This window comes from Eulemur rufifrons, chromosome 3 (assembly GCF_041146395.1).
Source record: "Eulemur rufifrons isolate Redbay chromosome 3, OSU_ERuf_1, whole genome shotgun sequence".
Classification (NCBI taxonomy): domain Eukaryota; kingdom Metazoa; phylum Chordata; class Mammalia; order Primates; family Lemuridae; genus Eulemur; species Eulemur rufifrons.
Window position 1 is genome coordinate 394,589 of NC_090985.1, and position 21,853 is coordinate 416,441.

At 59.7% G+C, this 21,853-nt stretch overlaps 1 protein-coding gene and 1 long non-coding RNA gene across 7 annotated transcripts in view; one reads left to right on the forward strand and one right to left on the reverse strand.

Annotated features, from left to right (window-relative positions):
• Positions 1–2,570: 2,570 nt before the first annotated feature.
• LOC138381902 (uncharacterized) lies at positions 2,571–12,941 on the reverse strand. 6 transcript variants are annotated; one of them, XR_011233187.1, is made up of 6 exons: positions 7,668–8,331; positions 6,159–6,493; positions 5,861–6,049; positions 3,836–4,345; positions 3,718–3,754; positions 2,571–2,747 (listed from the first exon to the last, which is right to left on the reverse strand). It is a non-coding gene; the product is annotated as an uncharacterized lncRNA (long non-coding RNA). The 6 variants fall into 6 exon arrangements; XR_011233186.1 differs by adding an exon at positions 12,856–12,941 and having other exon boundaries at positions 2,571–4,345; positions 7,668–7,951; XR_011233184.1 differs by adding an exon at positions 11,469–11,816 and having other exon boundaries at positions 2,571–4,345; positions 7,668–7,951.
• A 2,051-nt stretch (positions 12,942–14,992) lies between these two features.
• LOC138381889 (programmed cell death protein 1-like) overlaps positions 14,993–21,853 on the forward strand; it is a 49,345-nt gene continuing 42,484 nt past the window's right edge. Inside the window, 4 exon segments of the mRNA XM_069466504.1 lie at positions 14,993–15,134; positions 17,159–17,276; positions 17,471–17,541; positions 17,623–17,748. Of these exon segments, the coding sequence (XP_069322605.1) occupies positions 14,993–15,134; positions 17,159–17,276; positions 17,471–17,541; positions 17,623–17,748 (457 nt within the window).

Sequence of the window (21,853 nt, forward strand, 5' to 3'; positions counted from 1 at the left end):
ACAAGTGTTCAAACAAGATCTTGTACATGAACATCTATAGCAGCCATGTTCACAATAGCTGAAAGGTGCAATCAACCCAAACCTCTGTCAACAGATGGATGGATAAGCAAAATTACATATATCATAACCTGATATATTATTCAGCCATAAAAAGGAAAGAGAAAACTGAAATGGAGCAGTTGTTATGGAACACAATACGGCAGTACCTCAAAAATTAAGCATGGAATTCACTTACAACACAGTGATTCCACTCCTGGGTATATACTGAAAAGAACTGAAACCAGGGACTTGAATACCCACGTTCATGGCAGCATTACTCACTGTGCCAAAAGGTGGAAGCAACACAAGTGTCCACGGACAGATGAGTAGATAAATAAAATGTGGGCCATCCACACAGTGAAATATAATTCAGCCTTAAAAATGAGGAAATTCTGACATACGTAACAACATCGTGCTAAGTGAAACAACCCAGGCACACAAGGACAAATAGAGTACGCTCTACTTATGAGGTACCTGGAGTAGTTTCCAGGGGCTGGGGAAAGAGAAAATACGAAGTGGGTGTTTAACAAGTACAGGGTTCCACTTGGGGAAGATGAAAGCAATTCTGGAGACGGATGGTGGTGATGGTTACACAAAAACGTGTATGTGGTTAATGCCACTAAAGTGTGCACTTAAAAATGGTTAAAATGGTGAATGCTGTATGTCTTTGATCATACAGAAAAAAGGTATGAAGTTGATGTATATTGCAACATGGATGAGCTTGAATACGTCCTAAGTGAAAGAAACCAGGCACAAAAGGCCACATACTATATGAGTCCATTTGTATGAAATGTCCAGAGCAGGCCAATCCACAGCGATGAAAAATAGATTAGTGCTTGCCAGGGGCTTGGGGGACTGGGAAAGGAGAGTGACTTTGTAATGGGCTCTGAGTTTCCTTCAGAGGAAGAAAAAAAACATCTGGTACTATTAATAAATAGATGGTTGCACAACACGGCCAATGTATGACACTCCATTGAATTATATACTTACAAATGGTAAAAATGGTGAAATTTTAACAGGTGGTTTCCAATATTTATATACATTGTCATAGTATGGACTAGGACTTTGTCACATTGATTGGTGATGTAAACATAAGTGTGCAAACCTGAGATACCTCGCAACCGGTGGACACACATGTGCACACACGGCTGGAGAACACAGCAAGGTAACCTGGCTCAGTAAATTCTTATGAAATTTCCATGACCAATTAGGCCACTTGCCTTTCATTTGGCAGTGAGATTTAATTTTTCTTTACTAACGATCTAAACTATAAACTGTTTTTAGCTACTATTTCCTTGGTCTACATATAAATCGAAGCTGAGTCTCACAAATGATATACTAAATAATGGATTTTTTTGTCTTTTGAAAAAATCACATTATCAACTTTTCTACTGTTGGATACTGCAAACTGCTGTGACTTTAAGGCTCTCGCTGGGCAAACCCTTGGAAAATTTGCTAAGGGTGTCCACTGGGTAGATGCGTTGAGGGAACCTGAATAAAAGCCCTGAGACACCAAAACCCGGCTGTGTCCCTGAAAGTGAGAGCAGGGTAGACTGCAGGCAGCTGGGGTAGCCCGCGTGGGAGAGGGGAGCAGGCAGGACCGCTCAGGGTCTGCAGGCCATGGTCAGGCCTGTGTGGTTTCTCCAAGGCCAGTAGGAAACCACTGGCAAAGTTATAAATCAGGAGAGCGACATGACGAGACTTGAGTCTGTGAAGCGCTGTTTGCCTTTGTCAGGTTGAGACCCTCAGTGAGGGGGGATCTGCGCTCCCCCTGGGGGGCTGCGCTGAGAGAGCAGGGCATGAACAGTGGGTGCTCCTGCCGGGAATGTGGGGTCTGCGTCTGCTCAGGAGGAAGCGCTGCCCACACCCGCCTTGGAGTCATCTCTGCTCTTTAGATCTGCCAAGGCTGGGAAACTGAGGGACAGTCTCAGAAACAGTTCCGGGAAAAGAAAACTGGAACCGAAGGGAAAGACACATTTTTCTCCCAGTTGAGGAAGGCGGAGAAGCGGGCCTGGTGGATGGGACGGTCGGGAGGAAGGTGTATTTCCTGATTTGGGGTTAACGGTGACGACCTGGGAGCGTGTGGCTGCTGCAAAACACACGGTGAAACACACGGGAGGACTTACCGTGAAGCCGCAGACCTCACACAGCAATGGCTCTGGAGACTCGGAAGGCAGGACACAAAGGACTTTGCACTGTGATGCCACGTTCCCTGGAAGGACGGAATTACTGTAAGGAAACTGCGTTCATGAACAACCACCTGAACACCCTGCCAGTGACACAGAGAGGACAGCGACCTCCCTCACAGAGGCTGAGCCAGACCCACGTCCAGCTCAGAGGCTGCTACCCCATTAGGGTGGAGAGGCCACCGCGTGGACGTCACACCCGTGGCCACCACGTCCTGGGCGTGGGGGACCTCAATGTGGTTGGAAACTGTGGGTTCCCCATTTCCAGATGTCCACACGGAGCCCCTCCCGGGTCTCTGAGGACCGGCCGCCCCCCAGCAGGCGGCTGCGGACAGGTAGGCGGTGCCCCTGGGGCTGGGACCAGAAGGTCGCACTCACCCTCGGGGCCACAGGTCTGGGCACGGGAAGGTCGCACTCACCCTCGGGGCCACAGGTCTGGGCACGGGAAGGCCTCACTCACTGGCAGCCGCGTCCTCTCACGCAGGGTGGGACACCAGAGGGAGGAGCAAACAGATGGTATATCTGATATACCATCAAAACAGAAAATAAAATAACTTTTTCAGACCAAAAAATGAAAGAAATTACCACCACCAGATTCTCATTACCAAAAAAAAAAAAAAAATTAAAAGAAATTCTTCAAGCAAAAGAAAAATTAACCAGCTGGAAAGCTGGATCTGCACAAAACAACGAGGCTGACCAAGAACGATGCCCTGTCCCCATCCAGCGACCTTGCGTTTTCAGACCAACTCGCAGATTCCCAGAGGCGGGACCGGCTCGCCCACGCGCGCAAGCGCCAACCTCGGTGAAGGCTCCGCCTGGTCCCCACGACACGGGGCGACACAGACTCGGCAGTCGCGGGTCGAGGCAGGGGCGGCAGCTCTGCCCGGGCACCTCAGCCCTTCCCACGGGTCACGAGAGCACGACCTCCCCGGAGCCCAAGGGGAGTCCGGGCTTCACGGTGTGTCCCCACACCCGCGCGGCCGCAGGCAAGGCCGGCTGAGCCGTAGCCGCCTCCTCCCAGACGCTCTGGCTGTGGCCCTCTGGGAAGCGACACCACAGCCACTGTGTGCAGAGCGCGAGAGCGGAGCACCGTCCGGACACTGCTCCCCCCACGCCAAGCAGACAGGGAGACTGAGTCAGAAGCCAAGGAGGGCCCTGCTCCCCCCTGGTCACTCAGCAAGAGGGGACATCTCCAGGGCAGGGACCTGGTGGTCCAGCAGCTGAGGCCCCAGAGGCAACGCCCTCTTCCCCCCAGCCTGGTGCCATCTGCCACCTCATGGCCAGGCCGCGGCATTCGCCCCCCCCCACTGCCCGCCATCAGGCAGACGTTACCCGCACTGCGAGGAGGGCAGAGGAGACCACAGCCTCTCAGCACCCACTGCCGGCCGGTCACACACAGCTGTCCCAGGAGCCTCTGGATTCCGCCTGTGCCTGACGCCTCCAGACCAGAAAGCGGCCTCTCAGCTGAGCTGCAGGTTTGCTGTGCTGTTACCTTCAAAGGCCAGGGAGAGGTTCACCGCCTCAGGTGCCTGTTTGTAAAGAGGAGTTTGCTCACACCTGGTGAGAAACTCCCCAGGTGACCCAGGAGTTCCCCCACAGGCTGCTCAGACCTGGGTGCGGGTTCCTGCTGCGTCCTCCTCGTCTACGGCCCAGGTGGAGCCGACAGGTACTGGAAGCTGCTGTGTGGTCAGCACACGGCTGGGAGAAGCCCCTGGCACTGGAGCTTAACAAGCCCCGGGACAGGCAGGGCCACACCAGGCCTGCGTCTTCAGGAGGATTCGGCCCTAGCAGGGGCAGGGCAAGGTGCTCTGTCCAGCCCTGGCTCCTGCCTGCCAGGACCCCCATGACAGTGTGGAGGGCGCCCCCCTGCGCCCAGAGAGGGGAAAGAACCCACAGTGCAGCCGGCCAGGGTGGCCTCTGCGCACCGGGCTGAGGCATCAGCACCCAGGTGGGCTCTGGGGAGGCTGAGGGAGGGCCCTGCCATACCCTGACCTTCGCCCCTATGTCACCGAGGCTGCAAAGGAAAGGAGCAGACACATGACGCCAGAGGTGAACAGGCAAGTCATCCTTCCAATGTCACAGAGCACATCATGGGGACTCCTGGGACTGCAGGACACGGTCTGCCATAAGTGTCCAGGATGACAGAGTCAGACAATCGGGGGAAGGCATCTTATTTCCAAACGCCTTTTACTTCGGGGACCAGAGAGCAGGCTGTCAACAGCCTGACACATTATTAAGAATGTGTCACCCCCACCAGGGGGCTGCCAGGGCCTTGAGAAGGGGTGGCAGGTCCTTCAGGCGTGGGGAGGCAGCGTGGGTGCCCATGTTCATGGCCCATTTGCTATTTTAAATACTACCCGTGAGAGGAGCCCCCACAGCAGAGCAGCACCCCTGCCGCTGCTCTCCTGCAGAGAGACTCGCCCAGGGCCCACGGAGGTCCGCAGGTGAGCCAGGGGCGGGGTCTGCCAGTCACCTCGCGCTGTCCTTGCAGGAACTGCTGTGGGACCCTGGTCCCCCTTCCCTGGGTGGGCTCTGGGTCTGGAAATCAGCTTGGGTTACAACTGGGTGTGAAAAAGCCATTTTCCACTTGCCCCCACCAAGGCCACCTCGGGCAGAAGAGCGGTGACGTCCTTTTGCTCTCAGATGTGGGCCCCAGGGTGCCCTCACTCTCCCCAGCACTGCACCACCTTTTCTTCCTTGTCCAGGGCCGTACCACCCTGAACGCGCCCGGCCTTGGCTGATCTCGGCCGCTAAGCAGGGTCAGGCCTGGGTAGCATTGGTGACCCCAGCAACCCCAGCCTGCTGTAAAGGCTGCAGTTGCCCCACCCTGTGCTCGGAAGTCCTGTGCCAACCCCACATCCACAACCCTCGCTGCGCTCCCTGACTGCACCTGGACACACACAGGGCTGGTCCTGGGGCAGGACCCCAGGCACAGGCTCTCTGAATCACCTCTCGGTGTCTGGAATAGGTTCTCTGCTCCGACCTGGAGGGCATTCACACTCTGCTTCCCGAGGTCCTGGGTGCTCATTGCCCACAGGACTGGCAAATAGTGGCAAAATACTAAAAGTGTCACCTACAGTTACATCTGTAGTCAAGTGTAGGCGGTCAGGAGCTGCTTCGAAGCGTGTTGCAGAACTTGGGGGAACAGGGGAAAGCCCCCAGTGTAGCACCAAAGGTCCCAGGCAAACGGGGACAGTTGCCATGACAGATGGAGACACTCCTCCCAGACCAAGGAAGCAGGCTGGGGGCGCCCGAGTCCCAGCCCCTCTTGGTCTCCTGCACACAGGTGCAGAGTCTCCAGGCCCCAAGCAGCCCGGGGAAGGAAATCCCTGCACCTCCGCTGCAGCGGGGCCTCTGGCCCAGGGGGCGTGACCCTCAGTTCTCTTAGGCAACGGACCTCCAGCCAGCCTGTGGCAGGGATCAGGCCAAAGCTCTGCCCATCCCGCTCCCCGCAAGGACTTCTTTGGCCTCTGCCCCCCTCAGCGAACACTGCAGATGGAGCAGCCCCTGCCAACCAGGGTGGGCTGTCCGCTCCCGGGAGGTGGGGGGCGCTGTCCCAGGCCAGTGCCTGCCTCCCCACCTGAATGACCGCAGGGCCAGCACGGATCCCATCCCCAGGGTACAGGGGTACCAACCTGGCCCTGACTCCAGCCCTGCAACGGGCACACACGTGGTCATTTAGGGCTGCACTGCCTCTTGTCGCCAGTAGTGACAGAACCTGTGATCGAAGTTCTCGCCAGACGCGTCCAAGGCACCCAAAGCCCGGGCTCTGTCTCAAGCTCTGGGTGGACTTGGCTGACCCTGAGCAGGCTGATCCCCCGTCACTAGGAAATTTACTGAAAATCAGGAACTTGCTCACCACTTTGAGTCCCCTCAACGTTGGCTAAACTAATAGTAATTGCGTTTAAAAAACGTGTCTGCCTTTATTCTTACCTGAGACTTTGACATTCCAAGTGTCTGTCCGTTCAGTCGTCAACAGTAGTTATTGCTGCGTCACATTTACATGGGTCTATCCTGACATTCAGACCGGACGAGGGTCAGGCGAGGGCTGGGTGAGGGCTCAGGCCCAGCTCTGGTTTATGCTGTCCAGGCTTTGAGTCCCAGGCCTGCTTTGGCCTTTTCACTGGTTTCTGTGCCTCAGTTTCCCCACAAGGACCACCAGAATAGCCAGTGCGTGTTGGCGCTGTCCCCGCGGACCACGGGCACGCGCTGCATGATCTGTTTCGGCCAGCGACGTTCAGCGACTCATTACAACGACCGTCACGATGCTGCTCGCGGGGAGTGTCAGGCTTCAGCCGAGTCGCCCATCAGGCGGAGAAGCCGGCAGCCCGCCCTGGACCGCGCGGTGCCCCGTCCCTGCCCGCACTCCCCTCCCGTGTCCGTCCCCCGGCCAGCCCCCACCGCCGTTGACCAACCTACTCAGCCACGTTGACCAATCTGGACTCAGCCGCCCTGACCAATCAGATTCAGCCACACTGACCAATCAGGACTGAGCCACGTTGACCAGTCAGGACTCAGCCACCTTGGCCAAACAGGACGCCACCCCCCCGCCCCCCGCCCTGACTAATCAGATTCAGCCACACTGACCAATCAGGACTCAGCCACATTGACCAATCAGGAAACAGCCACCCTGACCAATCAGGACTCAGATACACTGACCAATCAGACTCAGCTGCGTTGACCAACCAGGACTCAGCCGCCAGGACCAATCAGATTCAACCACACTGACCAATCAGGCCCCAGCCACATTGAACGCTCAGGGCTCCGCCGCCCTGACCAATCCGATTCGGCCACTCTGACCAATCAGGACTCAGGGGCGCTGACCAGATTCAGCCACAATGACCAATCAGGATACACCTGTACTGACAAATCAGGACTCATCCGCACTGACCAATCAGATTCAGCTGCACTGACCAATCAAGACACAGCCGCATTGACCAATCAGCTTCCGCCATATTGACCAAACGGATTCTGCTGCACTGACCAATCAGGCTCAGCCTAATGGACCAGTCAGACTCTGCCGCGTTGACCAATCAGGACTCAGCCACACTGAGCAATCAGACTCAGCTGCGTTGACCAATCAGGACTCCGCCGCCCTGACCGATAAGATTCAGCCACACTGACCTATCAGGACTCAGCCACGTTGACCAATCAGGACTCAGCCAAGTTGACCAAGCAGATTCAGCCACCCTGACCAATGAGTATTCAGCAGCACTGTCCAGATTCAGCCACACTGAGCAATCAGGATTCAGCTGCACTGACAAATCAGGACTCAGCCGCAGTGACCAATCAACACTCAACCGCACTGACCAATCAGCGTCAGCCACATTGACCAATCAGGACTCAGCCACACTGACCAGATTCAGCCACACTAACCAATCAGGATTCAGCTGCACTGACAAACAGGACATTTCGTTGGATGCCAGACCTTGTGAATTTTACCTTGTTGGGTGCCAAGCGTTCTTATGAGGCTACGAAGACCCCTCAGTTTGCTCTGGGATGCAGCTGGGCTTCTTGGAAACAGTTGGATCCTTTGCGATATGTTAGGTGGGGCCCTCCCCTGGGGGGTTAATCGTCTCCACGCTCAGGCAGGTTCTTCTAGGCATGTCCGCAGTGCTGTGCATCACGTGTTCTCCTCTGTCTGCCTGGTGAGCGTTGGCTCGTTTACTGCTAATCCTTCCGGGTGGATCTTTCGCCATCACGCCAGATGCTCAATAAATATCAGCCTAATAAATACCAAAGAATAAAGATTAGACACCACTTTTCTTATGATCTTAAAGTCAAATTTATTTTTTAAAATGACATTCTATCTAGAGCTTCCTCCTCCATCTGCCCTCTTTAATTTCAGGTATTTTGTCAAAATTCCTGGTCTCTAAACAAAGCTGAACATGAGCTATTTAATGACACATGAATCGCCGTGAGGTGGCCTCAGACTGCAGCGTAATGAAATGCCATCAGCGACCAGATGTGGCTCTTGCATCACCTGCGTTTTGGGGACACGGAGGCATTTGTGGGACCTGTTATCTCTGCTCCCCAGCACGGGCGAGTGTGTGTGACCCCACACGCAGCGGGAGCAGGAGAGAGACCTGCCCGCGGCGGCAGCCCGGCCACGAGGCGGCCATGCGGTGGGGATTCTTGGTCTGACTTTTGATTCTTTGTTTCTTCTTAGCTCCGTGCCTGACCAGGAGGCCAGTCAGCCCGGATGCCCCTCTTCAAAGAAGAAATCACAAGAAAAATTAGCAAATAGTTCAAATATTAGTCAAAATACATAAAATTTGTGGCATCATGTTAAAGGAAGATTTGTCACTTGAAATACAAAAGAGACTGCAAAAGGAAAGTATACAAATGGCCGATCAGCTCAGGAACAGCTGTTCAACTCAGTGGTCACTGAGGAAACGCAAACTGAAGCTGACAGGCTCCGGCTCCGGCGCCGGCACCGGGTCAGTCGCAGGCGGGCAGGGGCCTCTGTGGGGAGCCAGGGTCTGGATCAGAGGGGCTTCTGCGTATTTCCTGAGCAGCCGCTTCCAGCGCAGCTCCCTGGCGGAAAATAAACACAACTTCTCCAGGGCAGGCTATGATTGTGTCTTGTGTGGGCCACGCTCCCCTGCAAACGCTAAGTAGACCTTAGCAGGAATAAGGAGGCTGTCGCGGCCCTGCGGGATCCCGTGGCCCTGGGCGATCCCGGTGGGTGGAGGAGGAGGGGTCAGGTCCGGGGCGGTGTGCGGAGAGGGCCAGCCGAGCTGACGGGGCCACTGGCCCCCGGCCCGGGAGAGCCCAGCGGCGGCTTGCAGCCTCCAGCAGCGGCGTTCCGGGTCCTGGAAGCAGCCCTCCTCCCACCTGCCGTCCGAGGCTGAGACCCGCAGGCCGGCAGAGCAGGGGAGCCGGGAAGCGGCACCTGCTTCCTGCCACGGCAAGGCCTGGAGAAACCCGAGCGCCTCAGCTGAGGAACAGCCCACTCGGGATGGTTCTGGGACCGTGTGGGACTGGGCTGCCGGCACCACCCAGCACCAGGGACTCTGCCCCGCAGCTGGTCCCGCCTCAGCCCCCAGCCAGAAGGATCCACCTGTGCCACCTGTGCCTGGTCCCCTGCGGCCGGGGGTGGGGCGGGCCCAGGTGCTCTGTCCAGCCCTGTCTCCCGCCTGCCGGGACCCCCATCACAGTGTGGAGGGCGCCCCCCTGCACTTCGGGAGTGGAAGGGACCCGCAGTGCAGCCGGCCAGGGTGGCCTCTGCGCACCGGGCTGAGGCATCAGCACCCAGGTGGGCTCTGGGGAGGCTGAGGGAGGGTCCTGCCATACCCTGACCTTCGCCCCTATGTCACCGAGGCTGCAAAGGAAAGGAGCAGAAACGTGACGCCAGAGGTGAACAGGCGAGTCATCCTTCCAATGTCACAGAGCACATGATGGGGACTCCTGGGACTGCAGGACACGGTCTGCCATAAGTGTCCAGGATGACAGGGTCAGACAATCGGGGGAAGGCATCTTATTTCCAAACGCCTTTTACTTCGGGGACCAGAGAGCAGGCTGTCAACAGCCTGACACATTATTAAGAATGTGTCACCCCCACCAGGGGGCTGCCAGGGCCTTGAGAAGGGGTGGCAGGTCCTTCAGGCGTGGGGAGGCGGCGTGGGTGCCCATGTTCACGGCCCATTTGCTATTTTAAAAACTACCCGTGAGAGGAGCCCCCACAGCAGAGCAGCACCCCTCCCGCTGCTCTCCTGCAGAGAGACTCGCCCAGGGCCCACGGAGGTCCGCAGGTGAGCCAGGGGCGGGGTCTGCCAGTCACCTCGCGCTGTCCTTGCAGGAACTGCTGCGGGACCCTGGTCCCCCTTCCCTGGGTGGGCTCTGGGTCTGGAAACCAGCCTGGGTTACAACTGGGTGTGAAAAAGCCATTTTCCACTTGCCCCCACCAAGGCCACCTCGGGCAGAAGAGCGGTGACGTCCTTTTGCTCTCAGATGTGGGCCCCAGGGTGCCCTCACTCTCCCCAGCACTGCACCACCTTTTCTTCCTTGTCCAGGGCCGTACCACCCTGAACGCGCCCGGCCTTGGCTGATCTCGGCCGCTAAGCAGGGTCAGGCCTGGGTAGCATTGGTGACCCCAGCAACCCCAGCCTGCTGTAAAGGCTGCAGTTGCCCCACCCTGTGCTCGGAAGTCCTGTGCCAACCCCACATCCACAACCCTCGCTGAGCTCCCTGACTGCACCTGGACACACACAGGGCTGGTCCTGGGGCAGGACCCCAGGCACAGGCTCTCTGAATCACCTCTCGGTGTCTGGAATAGGTTCTCTGCTCCGACCTGGAGGGCATTCACACTCTGCTTCCCGAGGTCCTGGGTGCTCATTGCCCACAGGACTGGCAAATAGTGGCAAAATACTAAAAGTGTCACCTACAGTTACATCTGTAGTCAAGTGTAGGCGGTCAGGAGCTGCTTCGAAGCGTGTTGCAGAACTTGGGGGAACAGGGGAAAGCCCCCAGTGTAGCACCAAAGGTCCCAGGCAAACAGGGACAGTTGCCACGACAGATGGAGACACTCCTCCCAGACCAAGGAAGCAGGCTGGGGGCGCCCGAGTCCCAGCCCCTCTTGGTCTCCTGCACACAGGTGCAGAGTCTCCAGGCCCCAAGCAGCCCGGGGAAGGAAATCCCTGCACCTCCGCTGCAGCCGGGCCTCTGGCCCAGGGGGCGTGACCCTCAGTTCTCTTAGGCAACGGACCTCCAGCCAGCCTGTGGCAGGGATCAGGCCAAAGCTCTGCCCATCCCGCTCCCCGCAAGGACTTCTTTGGCCTCTGCCCCCCTCAGCGAACGCTGCAGATGGAGCAGTCCCTGCCAATCAGGGTGGGCTGCACGCTCCCGGGAGGTGGGGGGCGCTGTCCCAGGCCAGTGCCTGCCTCCCCACCTGAATGACCGCAGGGCCAGCACGGATCCCATCCCCAGGGTACAGGGGTACCAACCTGGCCCTCACCCCAGGCCTGCAACGGGCACACACGTGGTCATTTAGGGCTGCATTGGCTCTTGTCCCCAGCAGTGACAGAACCTGTGATCGAAGTTCTCGCCAGATGCGTCCAAGGCACCCAAAGCCCGGGCTCTGTCTCAAGCTCTGGGCGGACTTGGCTGACCCTGAGCAGGCTGATCCCCCGTCACTAGGAAATTTACCTAAAATCAGGAACTTGCTCACCACTTTGAGTCCCCTCAACGTTGGCTAAACTAATAGTAATTGCGTTTAAAAAACGTGTCTGCCTTTATTCTTACCTGAGACTTTGACATTCCAAGTGTCTGTCCGTTCAGTCGTCCACAGTAGTTATTGCTGCGTCACATTTAGGAGGGTCTAACCTCACGTTCAGGCCCGACGAGTGTCAGGCGAGGGCTGGGTGAGGGCTCAGGCCCAGCTCTGGTTTGTGCTGTCCAGGGTTTGAGTCCCAGGCCTCCTTTGGCCTTTTCACTGGGTCCTGTGCCTCAGTTTCCCCACGAGGACGACCAGAATAGCCAGTGCGTGTTAGCGCTGTCCCCGCGAACCAGGAGCACGCGCTGCATGATCTGTTTCGGCCAGCGACATTCAGCGACTCATTACAACAACCGTGAGGATTCTGCTCACGGGGAGTGTCAGGCTTCAGCCCAGTGGCCCATGGGGCGGAGAAGCCGGCAGCCCGCCCTTGACCGCCGGGTGCCCCGTCCCCGCCCGCACTCCCCTCTCGCGTCCGCTCCGGCCCCCCCACTCCCCTCCCTTGTCTTCCCCGCCCCCTCCCTAGCCCCTCGCCTCGGCTCCGCTCGTCCCCCGCGGCCACACGGGGGCGCAGCCGGACAGAGGGCGAGGGCGGGGCGGGGCGGGGCGGGAGGACCGGGATGGGGATAGGAGGGGGCGGGGCGGGGAAGGGGGCGCTGGGCAGGCGGGGGTCTGGCGTGTGAAGGGGCAGGTGGGGGATGGGAAGGGTGGGGATGGGCGATCAGGTGGAGGATGGGGCGGGAGGCGGGCCCAGGAGGTCGGGCCTCGCGCGGAACTTGGGGGGAAGCCCTGAGGGGTCCCCGGGAGCGGAGCCTTCAGCCCGCGGCCTTACCCTCCCAGGGCTGGGGGTGCGCTGGGCCCCACGGCCCCCTGGAAGGGGTGCGGGGTCTCGGGAGCTCCTGCCAAGGCTGCTCCGCCCCGGGCCGCGGGCAGAGGGTCCCAGAGCCGGGCGTGCAGCTGGGGGCGCCGGGCCCACCTGGGAAAGCCCAGGCAGCGCTGGGAAGCGGGAGGCGGGGCCTTTCCCTCCTCCGTGTTTAAGGCTTCAGGTGGCCCTGTGGCCTGGCGGGCCGCGGAAGGCGGAGGAGGTGGGTGTTGCGGCCCCTGCGGGGCACCAGGTGCTCCTCTCAGGCCCAGGGCACGCCAGGCCCCGCCCCCTGGCGCCTGGCCAGGTGCAGATGGCGCGCTGCTGTCTGCCCAGCCCCACCCCGCTGGGTCCGTGGCTCAGGGCAGATTCCCGAACCTACCCCAGGATGAGGGCAGCTGCTGCCACACTGCACTGGCTGGTGAGAGGGCAGGGACGTAGGCTCCTTCCTGGGGACCGTCTCCAGCCCGTCTGCCCGGTGCACCACCCCGTTGAGCTGGCACGGCGTCTCCATCTGAGCCAGTCCCCTCCCCGCTATGACTCAGCACACACACCTGTGCGGTTCAGGCCAGCCCAACAGGGAGAATCTTCTCTGCTCTCGACAAAGGATGAAGGTTTCCCTCTGCAGAGCGAGGCTTCCCAAGTCCCTCAGCAGACCTCAAGGCCACCCACATCTCGGACCCAGGGTCTGAGCCTTGGGGCCGGCCCTGCCCCGGGAGAGAAGGGACAGGGTGGCAGGCCACGGCTGTGGCTCTGGTCAGGTCCCTGCCTGGCTGGGACAGTATGTTTCCCCACAGCTCCCTGCTCCTTGGAGATGGAAACCGGGCTCTTAGATATGTGTCCTCTGCACTGTGTGGCATTTCTGAAACCCAGATGTCTCTGGGCCCTCCTGTGGCTCCTTCCCAGAAAGCTGGAGGGAGCAGGGAAAGGCTTACCAACCACATCTCGGCTCGGGACATTAATCATTCCCAGAGCGGGGGGGCAGGTGGCCTGTCCCGGATAACCCCATGGGTCAACACAGAAAGGATGTTAACTTGCACCTGCCAGCCAGAGCGTCCTGTCCCGTCACAGGACGTACACGTGACCAGGAATTCAGAACTCCCCAAGGGGAAGCGCTCTTGGGAGGAAGAAGGGCTGGGCATGGGGCGGGGGGGGGGGGGGGTGGCGGGGGGCTCCCTGCAAGGACTGAGAGAAGATGCACCAGAAACGGGGAGGATGGGCCCATGACGCTCCTCCCAGCTCAGGCGGTGGCCGCAGTCCCCTTGGATGGAGAGCTACACACTTGGTTCTGTTTGTTTTATTGGGGTTACACACACAGAAAAGCTCTTGGAACACACACGTGCAGCTCAAAGAACAATCACAATAGACACCCACAAAACCACCATAAGGCAAGAGGTGGGAGGAGGGGGCTGGGGCCCGGGCTTGCTGGTGGGGTGGGGGCGCTCAGAGGTGGCTTTGCTCAGCAGCACCTGCTGGGGGGCAGAGGGCAGGCACAGCTGGAGGTGTCACACCTGCCGGGGGAAGATGCCGGGGTTCAGTCTGCACATGCGCAGCAGCCAGAGGATACAGAGGGTCATGGAAACCCAGATCCACACGTCTTCCTAGGGCTCAGCACGTGGCCTTCGGCAGGCGCAGCCAGAGCGGAGGTCTGCCTCTCTGCGGCTGCCACGGCTGGACTTGCCGCGCCTGGACCTCAGCCGTCCCTTCCCGTAATAGCTGTAGGTGACCAAGCCATTGTTTTGGGGGCCGTGGGCGATGTGGCCGGGGCCCTCGCGAATTACATCCAGGGCTGAGAAGGGGATGGTGACGGAGCCCTCACTGACGCGGACGGGGCCGTGGGCACTGGCTGGAGGGCGGGACTCGTGGCCCACAGGGCCCTGGCTGCCATCTTCCTTCTCTCTGCCTTTGGTGACGTCAGTGAAAGAGTCTCTGCCTCTGATGTCATCAGGAAAGGACGAGGTGGCCAGGGAGCCCTTATCCTTCGAAGTGAGGCCACTGGCGTTGGTCTCTGAACAGGGGTCATGACCAGCAGTGACGAGGCGCCTTGACAACAGCACGGTCTCCATGACAACCGGTTTGTCTCAGAGAACGGGAAGCGGCAAGGAAAACACAGTCCAGTGAAACCTCCCCTGATCCCACACCCATGTCTGCAGTCATGCGACATGCAGCCTGCGTGCCGACATCCGTGTCTCCAAGCACAGAACACGTGAAGAGTCGCGTGTGTCTTCACAAGTAGAGATCATGCTAAACACATCACGCTATAGCCTGCTTTTCTGACTGCACAGCGCATCATGACGCGTGTTCCGTGCTCAGCCCTTCCGGAACGACTGGAGCTTGTCTGGGTCACGGCTGTGCTGTGATCCACGCGGCTCTGCCCGCGCCCGGCCACGCTCGTTCTCGCCACTGGCCACAAAGCCGAGAAGAGCTTCATGGAACATGTATCACTGCACATGTTCCCGTGGTTTTTCCTTTTAAACTTTTTATTAGTGGGAAATATATAACATTTACATAAAAATGCCTAAACCATGAATGCGCAGCTTCACAAATTATTATAAAAATTGGATCACCTAGGGCAGTGGTCCCCAACCTTTTTGGCACCAGAGACCCAGTTTCATGGAAGACAATTTTTCGACGGACGGGGGTGAGGGCGGGTGGGCGGCAGCGGAGCTCCAGGCCCAGTCCCTGACAGGCATGGCCCAGTGCCAGTCCACAGCCCGGGCACTGGGGACCGCAGACCCAGAGAAGACAGGGAACCTCACCCACCAGAGCTCCGCCCGCTCCTCCGGGTTTGGGTGCTGCAGGCAGGCGGGTCAGCCCTCCCTACTGGGCCGCAGTGAGCTGTGTCCGGCCAGTCCCTGCAGGGGCCCGTCCCCCTGAGCCTGTGTGTGGCGAGGCAGCACAGCAAGGGAGGGTTGAGGCCAGGGGCATGATGGCAGTTCAGCGTGCACCGAGCCCTTGCTCCGCGAACCTCAGCAGAGGGGTGCAGCTGCAGGAACACCCGGGCCACCTTGCCTGGGCCCAGGCCGGTGGCCCACCGTGGGCAGGTGCATGTTCTCAGTCCAGCGTGCTGTGTGGCTGCTGCCGCCGGCTGCCCCGGGCAGGGGGGTCCCAGAGCCCACAGCTGGGGAGCAGCTTCTGTCCAGCCAGCTCTGCACCCGGGGACCCTTCCCCTGCATCCAGCCGAGCCTGTGGCCCTGGGAGCTGGGGAGGCCTCCCCAGAAGCAACAGGACAGGGGCCCTTCTGCATGTCCGGGTGGGGACGGCGGCCTTTTGGGGGGCATTCTGCATTCGCAGGGCACGGCTGCATGTCAGAGCTCAGGCAGGGATGCACCTCGGCCACCTGGGTCACCAGCAGGAGACTGAGTGACGCTCATGGCGGTGGGGTGAGAGGGCAGGAAAGTGCCACACACACCACACACACTGTACACGTGACCACAGGTACACACAACATACAAGCACACACACTACACACAACACACACTGTACACAACACACACTGTACACATGACCACAGATACACAGCTACACACAACATACAAACACACTGTACACACTATGCACACATACCACACGAAAACACACTACACACAACACACGCAATACACATGAACACATACACCTGCACACACCTACACACACAAACACGCACACACATTGGGAGATTTAAAATACTCACAGTTAAACTAGTAACCACATTCTAGAAAGTTTACAAAATACCGGGGAGGGTAGCAATCACCTGTGACACCGCACCTTAACACACAGCCCGTCTAGCTTTATTCTTGTGTATGATAAATTGTGGAACTATCTCATTCGGTTCTTAAACATTTTGTTCTTAAACTGGGCAGATAAATCAAGCGTTCTATTTTGACTTCTGGAAAATGTTTCAAAAACAGGACAGAACAGAAAGTTTTTATTTGCAAACACAATTAACCATTTCCCGCTCAACGTCAGAAGCAGCTGAGAACCGGGCTGCTGCCTGCTGGCCACCAAGCCCTCGCCCAGGGCGGCCTCGGCGGACGTCGCTGGTGCCCTCCGCCTGCGCTGCCCTGCGCTGCGGCAGCGGTTTCCAGATGATCCTTCTGCACAACACACATGCACAGCCCACAACACACACACATACACAACCCCCAACACACACAACCCCCAACACACACAATCCCCAGCACACACACACAACCCCCAGCACACACACACAACCCCCAACACACACGCACAGCCCACAACACACACACACACACAATCCCCAACACACACAACCCCCAACACACACGCACAGCCCACAACACATGCACAGCCCACATCACACACACACACACAATCCCCAACACACACAACCCCCAACATGCACACACAATCCCCACTACACACACACCTGCAACACACACTCTCTATCCTTCAACAAGCGGGGCCTCAGGTGTCCCCCTCCCATCTTCCACCCCCAGGAGGAAATGAAGGGGCTGCACGGGGTGGGGGCACCTCGGCCGTGGGGCTCCCGCCCTGCCTGGCTCCTTCCTCACCGGCCATGAGGGGGTGGCAGCCGTCCCAGGGGGGCTGCGGGACCCTGCTCTCCCCCTGCCCCTCCTTCCTCCCAGCGGCCGGCCTGGGGCTGGGTCTGCACCGCAGGGAAGGGCTGCTTATGCTGTGATCCAGTGTTGTGCTGTTTGCAGTGAGGTGGCTGTAGATGTACTTACCGGAAATTACACAGCTCTCCCCTCGCACGCGCCATCCGTGTCTCCCAGTGACAGCAGTTTGCAACACTGCAGGACAACGTCACAACCAGGCTGAGGACTGTCATAAGTCCGCCCTGTGCTGCTGACCTGTGTCGAGGTGCGATTTCACCCGGCCCCTCCTGCACAGGCAGTGGCATTGCTGGACCTGGTCCTCGGAGGGCCACAGACGCCACAGCCCTCCTGCAGGAGGCCTGGGGGGCTGTCAGGGACCTGCGGGTCTGGGGCGTCCCCAGCCCAGCCGGCTGGTGACCCACCTCCGGAGAGCCCAGCAAGGAGAGGCCTGCCTCTGCCGCCCGACCCGTCTGGCCAGCAGGGGGCACTGCCGGGTCCCCCCACCCCCCACTAAGCCCACCTGTCTGGTGGGTCCCCCCAGAGGCCCACCTGAGGGCCCACGCCCCTGTCTCCCTCCCTGTCCACTGGTCTCCCTCCCCTCCCCCAGCCCGCCCCCAGCCCGCCCCCAGCCCTGTGCCCTCCGCCCACCCACGGGGAGCCGGAGGAAGAGGGGGTGGGGTGAGGGGCGGGTGCCCACCCTCCATCACAACCTGGGGACCTGGGACAGTTTCCTTTACGCGGCCACATCTGCCTGAGCAGCCCAGGAGGTGAGGGCAGCAGCGTGGCAGGCGCAGGCTGGCGCTCCAGGCGTGTGGACCCCACAGGCTCCCTGGCCCGTCGTGTGGGCCTTGCTGCAGCTGGGCTGGTGACCAGGATGGCTCCTAGGTACGTGGGGTCAGGAGTCAGGGGTTGGGGTCAGATCAGGGCTCTGGAGGGACCTCCCGCCTTGGTCCCTGACAGGTGAGGAGGGCTCTGGGGCCAGCACCCGGGACAGCCCAGCATAGCCACTTGCCTGGCAGTGCTGTGTGGCTTTGTGAAGGTGAAGTGCCCTCTCTGGGCTCCAAATCCTCACCTGACAAGGGTCTTCTCTTTGCTCTGGGGCAGGCAGGACCTCTGTCCTGTCTCAGTTGGTCCTCAGCGTCCCGTGGGATGGGGCGAGCTGGTGTCCTCCTCTGTGGGACAGGGGGTCGGGCTGGCCAGAGCCCCACACCTTGGGCCCTGCGGCTCCGTGTCACAGTTCTGCCCACTGTCCTCACTTGTGTTTTCCTGTGCATGGGACCTGCCCCACATGGGGACTGAGCTTGGCTTTGTGACACCAAAGGTTAGATGAGCTGGGGGCATTTTCCTAATGTAGCAAAAGTGTAACCACGAGTAAAGACTGCTCACCTGCCCCCCAGCCTGCCCTCGTGGGCGGGGAACGTGCCCCTGGGGCTGCCGGCCGGGACGGTGGGTGCCCGATGCTGCAGCCAGACTCTCCCGCTGCCACTTGTCCCTGCCGGATGCTCCAACGCAGTATGCCTCGGTTTCCCCACGGGCACCAGTCGGCACACAGCAGTTCAGCAGGGTGCGGCGTGTGTTGCTGGGGCCCTGTCCGTCCGGTCCCAGACTTGGCCTGCCCTGGCCGCGGGGATCTTTGTTCTGTGACACGGCCTTTTTCCTTCCGAATTTGTTCACTGTGTTTATTCCTTTGTCCTTCCCACGGGCAACCGCTCCTTAGAGTGCGCTTGTCACTGGTGTTTGCGGGGACGTCCCAAACCCCAGAGTTTGCCGGGGCCTGTCCTCGTGCGTGAGGGTGAACAAGAGTACGGCCACCCTGAGCTCAGGCTGCGGCTGCTCCCTCAGCTTGGTGACCTGTGGCCACCTCTGTGCTGTCTCCTCGCTGGCTTTGGGGACAGTGACCCTGGCCTGGCAGGGCCCCAGAGTCAGACCGGATCATTTGCGGACACCGCCCAGCACAGCCCAGCACACGAGTGTTAAAGTCAGACTTTTTTATTGTTTTCAACCTACTGTTTTGAAAACGATCACAGGGAAAAGTTGACACGACCGTGGGCATCCTTCACCCGGAACCTGCTTGGTAACACCGGCACGTGACTCTCAGTGTCAGTGGGCAGCAGCGTGTCCGCGGCCGCGGTGTCGGCAGGTCTGTCCTCCCGAGGCTCTGGGGGCCGGGCTGCCCCAGGCCTCTCCCGGTGCTGGGTTCGCCGTCAGCCTTTGGCGTTCATGGTCTTGTGGAAGCGTCACCCCAGTCTCTGCCTTCGTCTTCACACGTGTGACTCTGCACAAATGTCCCCTTTCTACGGGACACCAGTCACACTGGATTAGGGCCCACCTACTCCGTGTGACCTGCTCTGAACCAGCGCAGTCCGCAAGGCCCTGTTCCCAGCGGGGTCGATTCTGAGCCCGGGGCTGGGGGCCTCCCCGGGTGCCCACGGCACGTCCCGTCTGCCGCACGCAGCTGACGCTGGGACCCACGTGCGGGTCCGTCACAGACGCTGGGACACTCTGCTCCTCACACTCAGCCAGGTCTGCTGGGGACAGAGAGCTGCTCACGGCGCTCGCTCCCTCCGACCGCGGGGGGACCCGGGACTGTTGCCAGACCGGCTCCCGCCCCCCCAACACCCGTCTACCGGGCCAGGACCGGCCTCTGTCGGGGCCGTGAGTCCGCAGGTTCTTCCAGTCTAGACCGGGCCCTGCCTTCTCTGTTGCGGCCACTCCTGTGTTCCGGAACAGTCCAGGGATGTGTCCGGCATTTGCCCGAGGGGCGTCAGGCTTGCATCTTGGCCAGGAACACCACACACGGGTGTCAGTCCCTCTTGGGGTGCCCTCGGGGGACCCCATGATGGCGCCCTTCCCTCTGTGGTAGGTAATAGCCTGACAGTCTTCCAGGTGGTGCCTTTGGCTCCCCAAGATGGCTCTGGCCTAAACGAGGTGCTAGGCGGTGCCTGGGAAATGTGCTGTCCGCGAGGCCAACGGCAGCCCCTCTGTGGAGCCGGCGCCCCCACTTCTAAGCTCGCCTCAAAGCCGGCCACGCTCACGCCCCCTCTGTGCGGGGCATGGCCCTCTCCCACCGCTACGCGATCCCAGTGAGAAGCTTGAAAGAGACTGGGAAACCCCACAAATATGACCGCACCCAGCATCAGCCAGCGCTCATTTCAAAATATTCACCTTCTTGGCGGGACTCTAACAGCTAAGGCGGCCAGGAAGGCTCCCTGGAGGAGGTGGGAGGTGCCTTGGGTGGGAGCTCCCGGGTGGGCTGGGCAGGGGCCAGACGGTCCCCCTCAGCCTTCCCACGCTGGGCCCCCGGGAGCAGGGGGTGCGGGGACAGGCTGGGGTGGGGAGGGGGGCGCGTGAGCTCCCGGGAAGTCCGGGCCCTCACCCCACCTGGCAGTTGGCGGGGGCCCAGCCAGACTCGCTGCCCTGGGTGGGTCCAAAACCCGATGCCGCCGGCAGGGAGCCAGGGCCGGGCCAGCGGGATCCCAGCAGAAGGGGCCCCTGGGACTCACACAGCAAGGAAGAGGTGGTCCCTGGACCCGCTGCTGCAGGGAAGCAGACACTGCGAGGGTCCGTTCCACAGACAAGCACCTGACACTCCGTGTGCGGGGAGAGAGAGCAGCCTCCCGCCAAGCTGGGCGCCCAGCAGCGCCCCGGCTTTGACCCCGCCGGGCCCTCTGAGCACGCGGGTGGCGCTTACCCCGCCCCCATCCTGGTGCGCTGGTCCGGACACGCGCGGGGGGACGTGCTGGCTGAGTCCACCCCTGCATCCCTATGGCCGCCCCTGCGTGAGCGATGGGGACCCACAAGTGCTGCCCGAGGTGTCCGCTGCCGCGAGGACCCCGCCCTGCCCCGCATTCCCAGAAACTAATACTGACAATTTAATTCAAAAAATGTGGGTTGAGTTGCACATAACCCATGCACAGAAAACAATAAAAAATAACAAATTAGAATGGATCATTTAGTTTTAATGAAACACCATGGCCCCAGGGAAATTTTTTTTTTAGTGTGGCAGTCAGGTGTTAAATGTTTCACATGGAACTTACCAGGCAGAGCACAGCATCCAGGAGGTTCCAGGGCGTGCTCACCATCTGGGTTTGATGGTACAAGTGCAAGTTTACATGCTCAAGCCATGACACAGGTTCTGAGGGGCTGTGGAAGAAATGAGAGCCCGGGAGTTAATCAAGACAGACAAGTGAGGCCCAAGAACCTTTGCAGAAACCCTCCAGGCCCAGGCTGAGCTGCTGGCCGGGCCGGGGCAGCCCAGGGCCACCTCCATCTGCTCCCTGAGCTGCAAATAGGCTTCCGTGGCTGGCCCTCTTCACTATCTACAAAAAATTATAAACCATCTGTTCTCACGTTCGTTGGTGTTTAGGGGAAGAAAAAGGAAAAGTTTGGCTTGTCCAAGGAAGCACATGGCTGCAATAGGCACAGGCCCATTTTTACCAATATTGCTCCTTTATTGATAAACACGTCTCACGCCCTGGGGTTCTTCTGCCCCCGCGGGACGCAGAGACCGAGCTGACGGCACTTTCCAGGGTCCAGACTCACCTCACGGGCCTGCGTCTGCTCTGCCACCAAACCCAGGGGGTCGGCCTGGCCTGTGCTGTCCACACAGAGAGCCGAAGAGTGGGGCCAGGAGCACTGCTGGGGGGGGGAAGGAAGCTTTGATGCGAGTGATGTCAGCCGGAGCCGGGAGGGGAGGGCGAGGGCATCTGCAGCGGGCCACGAATCGTGGGGCTGGAAGGCATGGGGTCTGCGGGCGTCCTGTTGGAGAGTGGGCTGCTGGTGACGGTGGCGAGTCGCCGGGGTCCTGTGCAGAAGTTGGTCAAGTCTGCTCTTTGGGCTGCCCCGTCTGAAAGGCTGAGGTCCTGGGGAGAGAACACAAAGTGCCTTAGGGAGGGGTCACTTTGCAAGGCCGAGTGCACGAGCACCGGCAGGGGTGTGTGACCCGAGGACCCAGCGGTGTGGCCTCAGGCTGGTGGCGGCACCTGTGCAG